The sequence below is a fragment of the Gallus gallus genome, chromosome 7 (assembly GCF_016699485.2).
Source record: "Gallus gallus isolate bGalGal1 chromosome 7, bGalGal1.mat.broiler.GRCg7b, whole genome shotgun sequence".
Lineage (NCBI taxonomy): Eukaryota > Metazoa > Chordata > Aves > Galliformes > Phasianidae > Gallus > Gallus gallus.
In genome coordinates this window covers 32,286,904-32,306,226 of record NC_052538.1, presented here as the reverse complement: position 1 = coordinate 32,306,226, position 19,323 = coordinate 32,286,904, and the positions used below count along the sequence as shown (strand labels likewise).

The 19,323-nt window shown below is 38.9% G+C and overlaps 1 protein-coding gene across 8 annotated transcripts in view; it reads right to left on the bottom strand.

Annotated features, from left to right (window-relative positions):
* KYNU (kynureninase) overlaps nucleotides 1-19,323 on the bottom strand; it is a 57,503-nt gene that overhangs the window by 964 nt on the left and 37,216 nt on the right. For all 8 annotated transcript variants that reach the window (XM_046944157.1, XM_422147.8, XM_040703812.2 and 5 more), the window contains 3 exons: nucleotides 5,320-5,372; nucleotides 3,765-3,850; nucleotides 453-683 (listed from right to left, as the gene is read on the bottom strand). In XM_046944157.1, the coding sequence (XP_046800113.1) occupies nucleotides 453-683; nucleotides 3,765-3,850; nucleotides 5,320-5,372 (370 nt within the window). The remainder of the gene's footprint in view (nucleotides 1-452; nucleotides 684-3,764; nucleotides 3,851-5,319; nucleotides 5,373-19,323) is intronic.

Below are 19,323 nucleotides of genomic sequence, written 5' to 3'. Positions count from 1 at the left end.
TATCATTTATATGGCATTAGGCTATCAGCGTTGCCTCCCAGTACTTCTAAATCATGAAATGTGTAGCCTTAAATTTAGCTTTGCTTCTCTGTGAGCAGCACTGACGGATAACCATGCTGTTACATGGCACTACTGGTCAATAGTGTCCTATTTGGACTACCAGCTTTAAGTCTGTAACACTTACATCATTGTGAATCAGTAAAGCCACTCACAGAAGTGTGGAAATTAACCAAAGAAAGGACAGACTACAGACTATCAAATAATTTATAAAATAACACTGCTTGCTTGATCACTTGCACAAATAAAGATTTAAGTTATATAAACACTTTTAATTATTCCAAGACTTTTTTGGCCTTACAGAAGATTACTCAGGAATAAAAGACAAATGATTATTTTCATAAGGCACATGCTCAAAAAGCAGTGATCAAGAAGTTGAAGCTTGATTTACTCACAGCTACTCCTCTCTTCTCCAGCTCCTCAAACACAGACTTTATTGGAAGAGAAAAAGTTAATGTGAGCTGGCATCCTCTCTCTTCAATCTGAGGTGGTGTGATGATTTTTACAAAGGGCTTCTCTGGATTTGCTTTATCCTCGCTGTAATGATGTTTTATCAGGTATTCCAAGTAACCAGTAAGCAGAACAGATTTTCTTCTCAATGCTTTCATTGTAGTTTGACCAAAAACCTGTAATGATTTTAAATCATTAGAATGGTAATGCATTGCAGCAGAAAATAGAAAAAGTAAAGGTGATTAAAGCCATTTCTGAACTTAATAATGACTTACGCAATAATTATTTTTTTTCTTGTAACTTGATGACTGAAGTCTGCTGTTGTTACCATGTTTGGACTCAAGAGTTAATATCAGGTAGATATCATAGGTACACATGGTAAGACTGGGCTCTTGGAAACATAGATAACATTACTACTTTAAGATAATTAAAGATGTCTATCTGTTATTAAAGATTTCTACACACATCTACATAAAACTGATTTACATACATACACAAAAATGGTTTTCTAAGCATCCATTCGTAAATCTAAAGATATGCAACAAGGATGCACAAGGAAAAGTCATACAGAAAATGGTATTGTGCCTCAAGAAACAAAAGTTAAGGGGCAAGGCAAACATTATGAATAATCTACCAACTCTTATTTTCAAAAATACAAAATTTGCTTTACTATGCCCTGAATAGAAAGCTTTTCAAAGTTCTGCCTCTGATAGCCCACATAAAGAAACAGTATTTGTTTGACTGTTTTAATAGCTCTGTGCCCTAATACAGTTATAAGAACTGGTGAGCTTCAACAAACAAAAGTCTGTATCAGAACATCATGAAACAAAAGTAATGCTTAAAAATGGCAGCCCTGCTTTGTCACACATAGAAGCACAAATGTGGCACAACAGTTTGGAAGGCCATGCAGCTCCTGCTCCTCTGCTGCTGGTGCACGTGGAAATGCTCAGCTACAGGGAACAACAGAAGATGCAACTCCTGCCTTGCACAGATCTTCCCCTTTTCTTCTTCCCACACAAGTAGCTGCTGGGGGAAAGTGGCAAAATACTGGCACAATAGTCTATCTAGGCCATATTGTGGCTCATAGCTGCAATATAGGCGCTTGGACAATCACGTCTCCACGGACTGTAGCTGTAAAATCAGAGGTAAGGTGAGATCCCACTCAAAAAATCCACCATCTTCGCTCTCAGAAAATCACTGCTCCAGACTGAAGGAGTCACACTTCCAAGATTGATAAGTATATATTACCTTACATACACCCCAAAGAGCGTATTAAAGAGGTAGCTGAGAAGTCCCACCACAAATACAACAAAGTCTGTTTTCCAGCAGCATCTAGAAACTGTGTAGAATACTCCAAGTATTACTTCATCCTGCCACTAAAGGCTGCACATAACTACATTTTCCTTCTGTGTTCCCAACTATTAAAATATGGCTGCTGTAAGACAGGCTTTGCAAGAATGGAAATGAATGTGGCAGGGACCAGAGCCACCAGCAGCCACTGGACACACGTCAACAGAAATCCAGAGGTTCTTTCCTCACCACACAGGTGGACAAAGCATACCCACAGCCATTTAGCACATCACTGGAGGTAAAACAGAGACCTGTCTCCTATTCCTCTGTGCTTTGCAGGATGAGGGATGGATGCAAAAATCTGTCTGCTCAGGCTTTGTGCAAGGAATATCTGGTCTCCTGGGTGAAATTTTCAAAAAAAAAAGATCTTTTAAATGGGGCTGTAGAGCGCTCTCCTTTTTTCCATAAAAGGGAGCAGCAACTGCCATAACAGTCACTTTAAGCATTATTGAGGAATAACAGGCGCTAACACTTGCAGTTTTCATTGTTTCCATTGGAAACACTGCCTTCTGCTTAATGTGTCCCAGTGAAGGTGGCATGCAATTTCACTTGCCATCTCTTGCCAGACATGAAAACTATTTTGTTTCCCACTGTATTAGAGCAATTAGCACTGGGAAATCCTGGCTGTGCCAAAAGGTAATACAGGCACAGAAAGGGGAGGCAATGGAAACTGCTCAGCCCTCATTGTTTGAGGCTTCCCGCAGTGGGCTAAATGACATCAACCCACACAAACTGGAGCACTGACAATCTGGGTCATAGCAGAATAGCTTTCAGCTTATCTCGAAGGTCACATAAAGTTTAAAAATATATTGGATGTTTAAGGACTAACAAAATAAATTGTCGGGGAGAACAAGAAGCATTGTTGTGCCCTTTGCAGTCCTTCAGCATTGCATGTAAGCAGGAAAGAGCACAATTGGCAATTTTCTGATTTTGTTTGTGTAAAATACTGGTTTTTCAGTCAATAAGGAAGAAGGATGTACAGTGTACAGACATTGCTCTTTGTATCTGCATCAGCGTTGCCGTTATGCTAATGTTAATGGAATGCTGGCAGCAATAAATTTCTGTCATTATGCTTGTGGCAAAATCTTGCTAACCAAGGCTGGCTTGTAAAGCAGCTTACAAAAAATTTTAATATAGGGAAATCAGTGTAAAACCATCCTCTTCATCTCCAAATATCTAAAGTCTCGCATGTCAGGGATGAACAGTGAATAGTTCCATAAATGGAACTGTACTACGCATGGGGGCCCTGCTTCTTTTGCCACCAGAAAACCAATGAAGAGATGAAAGGCAAAAGTCCAGATCCAGAACACACTGATGAATTGTCCTTTTAGGAAGCATTAGCAGACAGTTTCTGTCTTTTCTGTTTGTGATAGAAGGGACTACAGAGGATGACAAAAACATAGAGCCATTGGTTCAGTGCAACACCCAGCTGCCCCATCTAATTTTTCCTAAAAGGCTAAGCCTGTTTTGCACGGGGAAATATAAATAGAAACAATTCTTGATACGGTCGTTTGGGTTTACACGATCCCCTCCAAGGAAAGTTTCTATTGGTGTCCTTCACATGAATTACATTGAGGCAAATTCTAAATGTCTGCATTGGAGAAGCTACCCTTTGTATTGACCCCCTAAAAGCCCAGTGGTCAGATCTGTACAAAAGCTGAACAAGCAAACCATGTGTATCCCAAATCTGACAGCAAAGTTTATGGGAACAGTGAAGGCACAAGCATGATTTGTGAAGGCCTTGGTTTCTCAGGGTTGGATAATTTTTGGTTATTTGTTTTCTCCCTACTTGGCCTTTTAGCTTTTCTGGATTTCTTCTTTTTAAAGGAAGACAGCAATAAAATTCATAGCATTCATTTAACATTTTATATTCTTAAATTCAGGCTCAAAATAAAGCAATTACTTACCTCTAAACCAGCTTGGAGAGAACAGACCAGTAAAATAGGAGGATTTGATAACCGAAATCCATTAATTCCTTTACTTAGTTGTAATTCTGGAAAATGAATAACTTATATTAGTGTTTTTGATTTCTTCCTTTTAATGGATTGGACCTTATCTTGAAGTCCATCCTCATGCAATAACACATTTCACTAACGTGGCCTGCAGGAATCGCTCATTAAAAGGAAACAGCAACCTATTCACAGCTAATACTTTTAACTTTGAGAGAAGCCCAATTTTATCCAGAGGAAGACCTCATTAGTAGCTTCATGGGAGTTAAAGAACTGCAATTAATTTGTTTAAATGGTGTGTGTTAAAACCACCTTTTCACTTGAATCTCTTTTACCACTGGCATAAACCAGAGAAATTCCAAGTCAGCAGAGGCACGCTCGTGCAAAGCTGCAGTGCACGGTCAGGGAATCACATCCCTTGACTTTATTAAACTGACGAGGCACGTGGGAGACTGCATTTGCAGCTAAGTGTAGCTTCAGGCCACGTACAGAAGTTGCATAGACTTTAGGCTGTGAAATTTCACAAAATCTATTTAATAAAGCAATAAAGCTTCGCTGTAAGTTCTGTGTCATCATTTATATTTCATGCTCCAGCACCAGAGGATGCTGCAGAGGAAATGCTCTTCACGCACAGCAGACTGGCTAATTTTATAATGATTATTGCCCAACTTCTGCCTTTCAACTGTCCATGGAAATGGATAAGCAACATTCTTCTTCTAACAGTATTTCAAGGTAATTTGTGTCTCCTGCTGGCTTTCTATAGTGCCACTCTTACATTTGGTCAGAAAAGAAAGACCAGACTGAGGCTATTAGTGAGGTGTTCACCAGCCAAAGTCACATCAATAGGGGCTGCCACAGAAAATTAAAAGTATATTAAAAACAAAACATTAATCAAACCAAAAAAGCTCCTTTCTCCTCCTGATCTCTCACAATAGTCTCTCTGCCATGATTTTAAATGGAGCCGAAGAGTCTAGCTGTCAGATTTAGAAAAAAAACCTCCTCATTTCATTGTGCTTTTGGATAATAAATATTGAGCTTACTTCAGAGCAGGTTTTGTTCTGTCTTATACTCCCTCCATCGTTAGTGCAAAGGATTCAAAGATGTTGAAAAATTAAAGCAATTGCAAAACTTATGTCAGGCTGCTTTACTACTTCCCATTAATTCCAGTGGAACTAATCCTAAAGATATTATCCATGTGAATGGTAACAGATTCTCACTCAGAGCCTTATAAGTTTAATGCATTGAGGTTATTCAAGCCTTTCATCCATAATCAGCATCTGTATCTTGTCAGCAAAATGTCTGGAAATGGATAGTCAGACACACATGTCCAAATTTATTCAATTTATTTTATTGACTTTATAGTACTATATATTTGGAATAAGTCTAGCTGAATACCTTTAATGTAAGCAAGAAAACACAAAGGTCTATCCTTCCTACTCAAACTTACGTAAAAACTATGTTGTTTGTGATAAATATATCAAATCAGGTAAAATTGAAGGTGTAAAATACATACTGTTTTCCATGAGGAATCGTGTTTTGAACTCATGACCCCACCAGCCGACTAACCTAAAATTTTATAAAGTAGATGATAGCAATCTTATTATAATATCTATTAACTTACATTTCAGGCTTAAGAAATACATACATTTCTAATGGATTGCAGTTCTAACAATGACATAAAAAAGCAATAAATTCTATAAATAGATAGCACTAAATACTTAATTTTACTGTTTAGAAGTTTCCCTTTGACAACTAATGATAAAATGTACCACATCTTTCAAATTAACTATTGATTTCTAAGAATAACCATTTTGTCGGAATTCATCTTGCAAAATGAGGAATAGAACAGAAATATTTCTTCTGTTTTGTTCCAAAGCATTTAGCTTAACCCCCCAATCTTACTTTATTGAACACTGAAAGCTAAAAGGTGGTATAAAATCTGACTGAAGGAATTAGTGATGGGCAGCATACAGCCAACAGGGCCTTGCTAGAAAGACCGTGTTGGCATTGGCTTTTCCATACTATGAGATAGCCACATAAGTACTGTAGTAAGTTCTTATTACTGAGAACAGATGCCTTAAAAAGAAAAACAAATCAATTTAATTCAAAAATCAGTTATTTAGATAATCTCCAGGAGAAAATAAAATGAAAAGTGATTAGTTTGAGTAAAATTTAGCCAAGCTTGTAAATTAAGTTGACATCAGATTATTAATATTTCCATGTTTGTTGAGAAATACACTTAAGGACATTGCTATAAACAACTTGCTGAAGCAGTTGGAGGCAGTGGACCACCTTCAACCTATACTGCAGACAAAATCAACACTGCAAAACAAAGGACTGTCTCTGCCCCACGTCCCCTGGGTTGTGTACTTCTTGACTGGAAACATCGGTGACTAATTATGTCATTATTAACTGAAATTTCCCAAGCATCAGTGCTATTACAATATTAGAAATTCCCTCCTGACCTCCTAAGCTCTCCAAAGAGAGACAGACACCATTTTCTCCAAGGTTTTGGCTTTGCTCGGTTTCTCCTATGTCAGGTGGCAGAGCTGTTAGAAATAAAGCCTGTTCAAAAATTCTAATAGAAAAAAATCTATAAGAGAAACCACATGGGAGGTCAGCCTTTCCAGAAGTAAACAAAGAGCACTGACCATCTCTCTCTGAACAGGAGCACTTCTTTGCAGCATGCTAAGAAGTGTTTAGCTCTACGGAACGAAGACCGCATTTGAGTGTAAGACTTGTGAGCTGAATACTGCATAGTGTAAAATAAAGTACTTTGTATTTCTGTGTAACAACATAGGTTTTATGTTTACTTCTATGAAAGGCTCTGAGCTGCATCCAAACATGATGTATACAGAAAAAGCATGGATTCTTTTTTTTTATTGTTGTGTGATGTTTTTACTATTCTAAGGCCCATGAAAATCAATAGTGCAATATACATTCATTTCAAATGAGATACTATATTGCCAAAATGAATATACCCAATATAAAATATACTGCTGCTTCTGCCCAAGTGCCTTAGTTAGTGATGCTTTGAATCATAAAAGAGATTTCAACTATTTAATATGCACCATATATCTATAGGACATTTCACTGTAGACCTCAAATACTGGATGTTACTACAACATACTAGTAATGTCAATAACACACACTACATGAATTCCTAAAGTTTTAAACAGCAGAAGAAAACGTGAAAAACATTTGGACTATTACTCTCCAGCAAGGAAAAATAAAATACAATTTTCCACGTGGACCACATCCTACAGTTAAAGAAAAACATCAACCAGACTTCTGCCCCAATAAAACTCAATGGAAAGCACTCTGCTTGTATTTGGAAAGCTCAGAATTTGCTAACTCTGAAGCTGGTTTAAAATCAGACCTGTGATGCAGCACCATGTTCACATCTTAGAAACTGAAATTTCAGAACTTTTCCAAAACGACAGAATGAATGATTTTTTGAAGACAGTTTTAGCTGTCTTGCCCTCTTCTACCATAGCATCGACAATTTTTATTTTCTGGAAAAAAAAAAAAAAGAAAAAAAAAATTGGCTGTTCTGGATCTTTAAAGGTGTCACTACAGGATGTGCACTTTGAAGCAGCTCTGGTCTTACACTATCATTGATCTAAAAGTCCATATGGACGTCATATTATTTGACATTTAAGCTGACAGGCTTTGAAGTGTGGACTCTTACGAAATCGTTATAAATTAGCAATTTCCTGTTTACAATTTCCTGTGGAAAAAAAAATTGAAATGAGGGTTGCCACTGCTATGTAAAATTTCAACCTGTTATGATGGAAAATAGCTAAGGTGTTAAACCCCAAACATAAGGCTTTGTAAATGCTCGCTAAAAATAATAGGCAGTAAAACAGCACATTAAAATGCTACAGTAAAATCTCTTGTTAAAGAGTCATTACTCTGCATGTAAAATGAGTATTTTGAAATGCAGTCACCATTTTGATTATTCTGATTTCAAAAACAGACACCAAGATCTAAACTGATTTTGAATTCCAAATCACGATCTTTACAAAATTTGTAATACAAAAGGCTCTTGAACCCAACAAAGGTGCTCTTGTATTTAAAAACACCCTAGACTTTGATGTAACTGAACTTGAGAGTTAAAACTATGTCCAGTTTTGGGTTTTGCAGTTCAAGAAAGACACGGAACTTCAGAGAAAGTTGAACAGAGGGCCACAAAGATAATGGAAACTTGGAGCATCTCCTGTGTGAAGAAAGACCTGAGAGACCTGCGCAGCCTGAAGAAGAAAACTGAGAGAGGTTCTTATCAGTGCTATATATATATGTATATATATAATAATATACTGTTTTTATATATATATAAATATACACGTATTTTTTTTATATATAAATAGTATATATATACACATACACATATATACATACATACACACACACATATACATATATATATATACAAACAGTGGGAGTCAAGAGCACGGGGTAAGGCTCTTCCTGGTTTTGCCTAGAGATAGGACAAGGTCCAATGGGCAGAAACTGGAACACGGGAAGTTCCATACTAGTGCAAGGAAGAACTTTGTTACTGTCAGAGTGACGGAGCACTGGAACAGGCTGCCCAGAGAGGTTGTGGAATCTCCTTCTCTGTAGATATTCAAATCCATCTGGTTATCCAGGAACCTATCCCAGGTATCCAGGTGCTCCTGGAGCACTCCTGCAGCTAACTTCTCTTTCTCCATCATCAAAAATAAACTGAAACCCACTGCTGGCATGTCAAAAAGGAGGGTAAGTTAGGGCAGGAAGAGCTGTGTGTTTTCTGTGGTGTGTGTACATTTATATAAACCTACTTCTATAAGAAACAATATTTAAAATAACACACGTTGTTCTGTTGTATCCCACAGACAAAACCCATATCTTTGTGCTTCAAAAGCACAGAGACTTTCCCAGGAAATCCTGCAGTTCTCCAATCTTTGCACAGAAGTCATTTATAAATAAGCAACATGCAATTTAAAGCAAACAGTTAGTTAGTGCAACTTTACACAAGAAGTGAGCATATCATGAATACTGAAGATTTTTCATATTACTCATTTTACTCCAGAATGTTTTATTACTTTTTAAATCAATGAACAAAGACTTGCTGGGTTCGGAAACGACACCAGAAAGGAACAGTACCCTGTCATTTAACTGTACTCCCTTTAAGAGTATTTACACCAGGGAACAATCTCCTCAACGAGCATTTTTATTTAGCTCATTTCCCTCCTTTATATCTGTATGCATTAGACTGAAGGGCTAGCTGTTCATAACTTGAGCCACCTCATTTGTAGTTACATTAATGAAGCAAGAGCGTGGGATATAATGATCATGATGCATGTGTGGCGTAGACATCAAAGATCATCCAGTTAAAAAACACAGAAAATATACAAAAAAATTCCTTCGACCTTTGTGTCAAAGTTACAGATGATCACTCTACCCATTTATAATTTATAGCCTGAAGCAGCACAGCTCTCATTTCCCTTTTCAGCAAGAAGAAAAATAAACTCTTGAGTAGTGATACAGAAAACAGAGAAATACTATTAATGCATTTTGACTTGTGCAGTCCAGGGCAATGCTCTGGAAGCATCCTTTCATTACATTGTGTGAGAAATCATTTTAAGTCCATGAGAAAGCATGTTAAAGAGCTGCAATGGGAATGCAGTGTGAAATTAGTAGTACGTTACATCACATTTGCTGGCTTCACCATGCACGGATTTCTTCATTCCATAATCAGGTCATAATGCTATCTAGAAATTTTACATGCATTGCTTCCATAGTGTCTACGCTAGGAGCATACACCAGCAAACCATGCCCTGTTTATGGAGCTGTGGATTAAGCTAAATCATAAACGGGCAGTTCTGGAATAGACTATGCATGCAAAGCAGCTGATGTAGCTACTGGGCTGCTACTGAGCTCTTCATTAACTCCTTGTTTTATAATATAAAGTCTTCTGGGTGTTGACAAGGATTTGAATTTTTGTGCCAGTGTTCTACCTCTCAGTACAAATCAGCACTGAGAGCTCATGTGACACCTTCTCCTGCTCTCATCTTTAAATGAGAAGTTCACAAAGAACACAGAACTGAAGCAGACATGCTATGTCTGCAAAGACAACTTCCCAATAGAAAAGGAGTTCAAAAGCCAACAATAACCACCAAGCTCAGCTTCCTGCAGTCCACACACCCAGAACCACCGGCAGGCTGAAGAACATCCCTACCACATCCACTCCACGTGTTCGTGGTTTGTAAGACCATAGAAGCACACTGTGATGTAATACACAAAGAATGGAGGTCTGTTGCATCTCCTATATTTTCCCATTAACATGAAATGAGTTAAGTAAATAACTCACATAGTCTCAGGAGTTAGACTGAAGAAGAAAACAAAAAGCATGGAGTCTGGGACCAGTCTGAATATGGGAATAAATTGCACATGGTCTCAGTTACAGCAACTTGACCATGTTTGATCAGCATCTCCTGCTATGCAGGAGAAGGTCACGATGTGCCACATGACTAAAGCCAGCTCCTTTCAGCACTCCCGTTTCAAAAAGTACTTTAAAAATAAAATGGAAAAAAAGTGACAGCCAAATCCTGAAAGACCTTAAGTATTCCTCAGCGTGCCATTTATCTATATACAAATCTTCACCTCGACTGTTTAGTTCCAGATTTTGAGGCATATTCCAGTACAGATTGCAGTACGGACAGAAGCAGTAGCTAGGAGTCAGGTCCTGAGCAGGAGCATCTCCTGCAACATTCAGACTAATGTAAATCCCAGAACTTGAGCTTGTATAAACAAACTTGTACCACCTCACAAAGCCATAGAACATACCACTATGCAACCACTATTGAAAAAGTAGGAGTAAGTGAGAAAAGGAATAAGGCAGCATGCATGCTCCCACTCTTCCAAACCACACACTAACAGTGTGCAACACTGTCTGTGCAGCCAGGGGACCACCTGCCACAAGGGTGACGCTGAGGCACATGGAACTGGATGACATGAACATAGATTTCCCCATCCTGGAAGTAAGCTCGCTTCCCACCACCTCTGAGCACAGACACGATCCCCAGGCTCAATAGCTGTGGCACAGTCTTTGCATTCTACTCTGCATTGATTTTACTGCAGTTTGTAACGGCAATTCTTCTTAAATTTCAATATCATGTTGTATTAATTGTATTGCAAGTGCAGGAGCATGACGACGCTTGTTTGGATTCAATGCCAAAATTTAGAATAAATAGCACTGGGAATCAGCTCCCCTAAAGAAAGCAAGTAGAAAAGACACTCATTACTTTACATAGCATATTTTTGGCTTGCTGGCTGAGTTTGAGGAGCTTCAATTTTCTTTACTATCACAGACTTCCCTGATCACAAATGAGTAATTTCATCATTCTATGCCTCAAGTCTTCAGATCCAGAAATACTGCTCAGTACTGCCCTAACTCTCTGGTGAGTGGTGAGAATATACTCGTTAACATGGTTTCACATACTTAGTAATGAGGTTCGTGTAAGGATGGAGAAACAGATTTCCTTGGAGTATTTTATACTGACTTTTTTAAAATACAGATGGGAAGAGGGAAGCTGTAGGCAATGGCTGATGCCACTCTTACTTTTTCTCCTCCTCTCGGCCTTTTCCCAAATTACTCTCTCAGGCTCAGAAGTTGTTGCCAGACTCAGGTTTCTATTGAGTTCAGAATTTAATATTTTCTTGATCCATGTCATTTAACAGGCTATTATGGCAAGAAAGAAAAAATAATTATATATAATAATATATATAACATTATATATGTGTGTATATATATATGTGTACATACATTTCACACACACATATATATAATTTCCCTTGCTTATTTCTACATGTTTTAAAGCTGTTCTGAAACAAAAAACAAACTCACATAGTAAGACAACATTATTCAGCAGTCACGCTTGAAATGAGGGCTTGCTAAACAAACTCCCATTAACCAAGCATGTCCCAATATTCCTGCACACCAAAGCAAAGTCTTGCTTCAACACAGGTCTTCCTTGCTGACAGTCTGCTGGGAGGGAGTAAAATATTTACATTTCATGTGGGCTTGAGGGGTCTGTTTAATCAAATTGAAGAATGATTGTGAGGTAACACCCAGTTTCGTCATGGAGATGACGAATTCAAAGATTTTAACCCTCATGTACAGGTGCAATTCTTCACATGCTGTGAAGCTGTCAGTTATGGAGTGTTTTTCATAAGGATCATACTGAGATGAGGATTTGCATGGGGAGTTAGCAACCAGCCTCTGTTGTGCTCTGGTACTATTTGGAAACTTAAGACTCACCGCCTCCTTCAGAAAACCTTGCCAGGATTACCAAAGCTATATTAAGGAACCTTCCTCCCCAAGCCCACCTTATATCTATTTAGATATCCTTCATCCCAAATGATAAGAAGGGACTTTTTTCATTATTCTCTTCCATGCAGTGGCTACAGTTAATTTTAAGCAGGATCTGTTGTTAGAGAATTCGTAAAGCTTTTGAAGCTCAGGTAATTATTAGCCTCAGACTTCTGTATTTTCAGACCTCCAGACACTGTAATGCTTTTCAATTTATTACCTAATTATTAAGCACATGCAACTTGTGAGCAATGCCATATGTTATTAACAGACCAGTTTCTTAGAGCTTAGTGGAAAAACAATCAAATCCTTATGAAAAGTTGTTACTGTGGAAGTAGTAACTTTTCATATTTAATATCAATGAGGCTTTACTTTGGCAAAGAACCAAAGTAACATGATTGTACTAAGGGCTAATAGTGTGATATTTCTATTAAGCAGCTAGCATTTTTAGTATCAATGAAAAAAGAATACTTTGAGGACTGTCTTGGTTTAAAAAAAAAAAAGGACAAATTCATTTTCTGCCTAGCATCAAATTTTTTAGACCGTTATCATGAAAAGCCAGTTTCATTATGGACATGATGACATTTATTGAGAATATAGCTGCGATAGCTGAAATGACAAAATCCTCCAAGCTCTTCCTCCATCTTTTTTTTTTTTTTTTTTTTTCCCCAAAAGTAACTGGGCAGCTCTCAGCTCCTGTGCTCTCAAGGGTGGGGAATTCAATGCAGCTGTTGCCACAATTAGAGAGACTCTTGGGTGAAAAACTGAGGCTGTTCGGTCAATCAAGCACAAGGTGATTTACGGCCAGTAGGAATTTGAAGACAGAGGTTGCACATGCTCCTCTTGCATCGATTTTTTTCCTTGTTAGTCTTTTAGGCTCGACACAAGTGGGAATACACCAATTTCAACATGTCCCTCCGCATTACCCCTCCAGGTTAGAAGGAAGGGAGATTGAGCGCACTTCTGCAGCAAGAGACAAAGTGCAGAGGAAGAGGAATGGCTGCCAGTTCCTGAGTGCGATCAGGGCCAGAAGGACTGGCAGCTCTGCACCAAACCCTGTGATGAGGGGTGATAACTTCATTTGCCATCATCAGGCAGAAGGAAAGCATGATCAAGCAGCAGACAAAATTGTGGGGTGAACTAAATCCTGGGAAAAGTTCTTACAAAAACAACAAAAACCAACTCCTCTAAGGCTAATGAATTAAAAACTTAAATCAGCTTACGAATAACTATTAGCATAAAGTGCTCATATATCACTCGCACTAGAGAAATATCAGATCTGCGAAAAGGGGAAATACAGCCAACAGTATGCTAACACACTCAGTAGAGGTAAAAATCAAATATTCTCCCTAGCATCAGAAATTTAAAATGAAGCAGGGAGCCAACTAACATATAGATATATTAATAAAATCCTCAGCGATTTTTATAAAGTATTGAATAGTTCCCAATTATATTATGGTGGTAGAAAAAGCATATTACATTCTTTCAGATTTCAGTAAATTTTTCTAGGCTGTTTCAAATAGATTAAATTAAACAAGAAGCAGAAGCAACATTCCCTCTAAGAAATACTTCTAACTGTTAATTCTGACTTAAAGGAGACTTAGATGGTTTTGATTATTATGATGCATTTACTATACAGTCTCCTCAATCCCTTGAATGAATCTTTGAGGGGATAATATCTAGAAAGATTACTAAATAATAAATGTACCTGACTGAACCATTATATGAAAATTTAAAGATCTGGGAAGATGTGCTTCCTTGAGTCTTTGTTGTTTCTGAACATAGAAATCACAATATTAATGCAAGACCTTTATCATACTGGAATCCTTATTAGCTAAAATGCAAGAGTTATCACCTCTGCTCTTCGCCTGAAACAAAAAGCAATCTACATTAGATGAGGGGTTTTGTTCTAAATGTATGTCAGAGATTGGAACTAATTGAATCCAAAGTTTTAAGCATCAGAATAGTTGCAACATAATCTTATAGTTGTATTACAAAACATTTGCTGTCACTAAATGGCACTGAAGGACTCGAACTGATGATACTGAGCTGAAATCTAAGACAAGAAATTAAGGGAGCTCCCAGATTGGATTCAAACTTGGAGAAAGAGGGGGATGAGAAAGGAATATATAGTGTCCCTCCTAGTATCTCACTTCTCTTCAGGCACCAGAGCAAGCACAGGTATCTGCATGGAGTTACAGCCCATCCTGAACCTGCTCATAGGATCATCATAGAATGACTTGGGTTGGAAGGGACTTCAAGAATGATCAAGCTCCAACCCTCCCCCCCCACTGCATTCAAGGCCGCAAACCTCCACATTTAATACCAGACCAGGCTGCCCAGGGCCCCATCCAACCTGGTCTTGAACATCTCCATGGACGGGGCACCCAAAGCCTCTCTGGGCAGCCTGTTCCAGCACTTCACCATGCTCAACCTAATTCTTCCCTCCTTCAACTTAAAGCTATTTCCCCTTGTCCTGCTATTATCTACTCTTTCAAAGAGTTGACTCCCCTCCTGTTTATAGGATCCCCTTCAAATATAGAAAGGCTGCAATGAGGTCACCCAGCAGCCTTCTTTTTTCCAGGTGAACAAGCCCAGCTCCCTCAGTCTGTCTTCACAGGGGAGGTGCTGCAGCCCTCTGATCATCTTTGTGGCCCTCCTCTGGGCCCTCTTCAACAGCTTTTTCCTCCATAAGCAAGGGTGCGTACTGAGAAACAAAGAGTAAGTGAAGCATAAGAGAGGAGATAATTTCAGTGACCTAAGGCATGCAAAGGTGGCTCTCCTTGTTTTGTTGTATGACAACTAATGTGAGTGCTATCTCTCTAAAATCTCATTCAACACGAAGGAAGCCAGCTCATTGCTTGTAGAATTAAGGCGCTGCAGAAAAGAGCATTCAGAACTACCTGTCTCGAAGAGGAGAATGGAGGCACAAAGAGCAAGCAGCTAACAACATGTATCTTTTGAAGTGGCAAAATGAGATTACAGCAGCCACAGACTCGGAGGAGAGCCCCAGGATCTCTTCCTTGCTAGTTAATGGGGATGCAAGAGTTGCCCTTAGGCTACACTCACGTTTCCACCACAGCCTAAGCCTGTTGTGTTCCTTTCATGTGTTCAAGCAGTTGTGTCTTACACAAACTGATGAGGAGAAAAGCGTCAGGCTTCAGATGGGAAATTGCCCCTGTGAGAAACTTAGCTGCCACCCACTTCCAAGTGAAGAGGGTGGGAAGGGACTGCGGCAGAGCAGAGTAAGTGGCTTGCGTCCTGCCAGCATGGTCCAGAAGGAGAGGCTGAAAGTAGATTGGAATTGGCTCTGATCTATCATGTCCACTGCTGTTGGGGAACGAATACCATAAAGAACTAAAATAAATTGACCGATATGAGGAAAAAAAAAAAAAAAAAAAAAAAAAAAACACTGTGAGAAGAACGCTTGAAAAGACATTTCTTCATATTGATGGAGTTTTGAACAAATGAAAAGAAAGTGATCAGGTCCAAGTTTAAATATAGATAAAATCCCCCAAACTGCCTGTAAGGTATCTGTAGATGTTTGCAGCCAAAACTACCAATGCTATAAATACTGCTTGCAAGAATACATGACTCAGAGAGGCTAAGTGCTTTTGCTTGCCTGTTTATCTCTGCTTATTTCAGCATTTTGATGCCTACAGTCAAAAGCAGATATCAGTTCAGTACCATGCTTTTTAAAGCTCCAGTACTTGAGAAATATAAATGGAACCACGTCTCTGATTTTCCACATACTCTATTGCAAAGATTAAGAATTCAAAACTTATAGTAAAGGTCCGTGCATCGTGGGAGGACATAAAGAGAATGATAACAGCGCATTACTTTCATACACACTCCAGTTGCACTATAGGGGATGCATACGTGATATACAGCAACTTTACTTGTACATAATCCCTTGAATTTACAAGGAAACACACAGGTCTTGCAGACCTTAAAACCTAAACAAGGCAGAGATGACAACACATAAGGAAACACCTTCCGGGAGGAGAAAATGGGAGGATTATTTACAATGAGAAAAGAAGCAAGACTGCTTGAAGATGAAGCTTAATTACAAGGGAGGATTTGAAGGAAGACAGAAAATGCTTGACAAAGAACAAGCTAAAAATCATGGCAGTGACATAAAAGGATGTGCAGAGCTGAAAAGAACGAAGTGGGAATAGATGATGTGAATGCACATTAGCCTCTCTTTTTGTCCCAAAGACTTACTCCAAAGTTAAAAAGTACTACTGGATATTTGCCATTCAGCTGGTGAATACGAGAACACACCCCTGCAGGCCCATCATGGATCTACATTGGCCTCATAAATCACTTGTCCCAAGACAATGCAATTAAGCCTAATTAGCCGATGCCTTTATTCCTAAACAGTCTTTTCCCAAGGGAGGTATTAACTTCTGGTTTCTAAATTAGCTCAAGGATCTAAATTGCTCTCATCTCCTTGGCAAAGAAACAGTTCGTTTCTACCTCAATACAGAACACTTCATGCACTCCGGGGACACGTGTTGCACTCCACAAAGATGCTGCCTATACATCACTCCACAATTTGAATGTACTGGGACCACGACAGGCCCTTCTGTACACAGCAGCACACACACTATCATCTGTGACCCCTGACTTTCCATCACACTGTATTCAGTGCAGTGTCCTGGAAGCCTCAACATTGCTTCTTCAGATCAACTTGGCCAGGCCAGGGTGCTCTACTCAGTTTTCAGTAGTGTCAAGATATTCAGATCTGATAGACTCCAAGGGCAACAACTGGAACATCAGTCTGCTGCTCCCAGAAATATTTCAACCAACTTTACTTCTTTCTGGCACTATAGTTATAAAGCAACCTTCCCAACATTTCTGTTATTCTCCCTCACTCCTAACAGTAATCATCTCACTCCAAAGCTATATTGCTCTCAGCATCAAAAAAGCCTGAGCTACTTCATTTGGGGATTAAGGAGCTCCAATTCTAAAAGGGATAATATAGTATCTCTCCAAAAATTGAGAGAATAACTGAAGGAAACCAGATCTACCAACCCTGGAAGGAACTGAGCAACTGCTTCCAAAATAGAGCAAATGGGAAGACAGGATCTGGCATAGGAGCAGGGTGGGGGCCAGGGAGAGGAGGGAAGGGGAGATGTCAGGCATGAACACAGCTTACATTTATCACATATCACTGAAATAGTTCACCTACCAAAAGGACATGCAGGTCTACATAAAGAGATAGAGAGAAACCTTCTGTTTTCTAGTTATTTTCAATTTTCATGAAGCCCAAAAGAAAAGAAATCTAAGAGAAATGGTTGATTTTTCACCTCTGTGTACAAAGAATTTGTCTGAGGGTATCTTTTCCTTCTCAAAGGTACTATGAAATGGTTGCTTTTCTTTCTTTCTTTTTTTAACCCTATAGCAAAAGCCAACGTGATTTCAACATCAGCTTCCTGCACACACAACACTTCTTCACATCACTTAAACTTTTTATTTTTAACCTGTACCTGCTGCTAGTCTGTGCTGAAGTCTTGATAAATCCTCTTGCTTTAAACGCGAGGCTGTGTACAGTTTTCATTTAATCCTCTGCCAAGTCTTATCTATTATTCTCCTGACTGCTTTACATACATTTATTTCCCTTTCATCTTTTTAAATTGTGCCTTACTTTTTCTTACAAGGATTCAGCGAGGACTTTTTTCCTCTCCTATCTCAAGACTCCGCCAGTTTGTCCCCTCCCCATCCCTTATGTCAGCTGACAGCAGGGTTATGCTCACCATGCATTCACAGCTGATATGAATACCTGACTGCTGCTGTGCCATCTATCCTAGGTGCTTGCAAACTTCCACATTTCTGTAAAGAATCATAGAATCATTAAGGTTGGAAAAAACTGCTAAGATCATCAAGTCCAATCGCTAACCCATCCCCACCATGCCCACTAACCATGTCCCTAATGTAGCTAATTATGCAGGATAATTATCCTTCTTTTCATAAATGGAGAAATTGAGAACCGGAAAAAAAAAAAAAAAAAAAAAAGGCTGCTCTGAGCTCAAAATGCAAGTCAAGCTGATTTTCAGTACTAGCCTGTCACCTTAGCACTACCTGTGTCTTGGAAATCTCCCCTTTGCAACACAACAGAATTCAAATGGAAATTTGGTGATGCGGGATCAGTATGCAGCCAGTGGTCAATGCATCAGTAGTGTTTCATAGGTCTGCCCAGGTCTACTGCCACAGAAATGGCTCTAGCACAATTAGCCAAGAGTATATCGCTCTGTGATATATGTGATATAGATAGAACAGGTATTAAAAAGAGCCATTCAAGTAATAAAATCGACTCCAAAGGAGCTGAGATCATGAGAGAATAGGGATATATGGGGCCCATATACGTCAGATTGATTAAATTTTACTACTGTGGGAAGAAAGATAGCAGACTAGTGAAGGACTACCCAAAATATTCAGGTACAGTTGTTAATTAGGATGGTTACAACATGTAACTTTTAAACTCATGTCCTTGCTATGAGTTAGAGGACCATACCCAGCTAAGCTCGAGTGCAGGATAGTGTTTGCAGTGACACAGAAGAAGGGGACAGATAAGCTTGTGCTGCCCATAGCTTCCACCTTCTGACCACCTGGACCAGGGATCAAACCCAGCTTCCAAGAAGCTGGTGGGAAGCTTACACATAAATAGAAGTGAGATTGGTGATTATTTCTGTCTGCTGGGACGTGACATGGTATTATTGCACAACACAGGTTTCGGGTTGTTTGGTTTGTTAGGCTGCCACAACACCTCAGTTTGCAGACTCAAAGCAGAGATCAGTTCTGAGATGGCCCTATCTGCTGTGGGAAGGCTAGTAAACAAATTAATACATCTCTCCTCTATATATATATATATACACATATACATACAGAAGAATACAAAAAGCAGCAGAGGCTATGGATGGAGCAACATTTGTGGGGAATAGACCAGCCATAGCTTCAACACCAACACCCATTTGCTTGCAGTGTTCATACTAGCAAGACTCTGGGCATGAGGAAAGAAGTACACTTATGGAAATAAAGGAAATAATCAAAAACAACAACAAAACACCTCTAAGTGCCTTTGATAAAAGGCAGTAGTTGGGCTTCGGAGTGTTTAAGTAAAGAAATTTGGATTAAGTTATTTAATTTCCACTAAGTACCTAA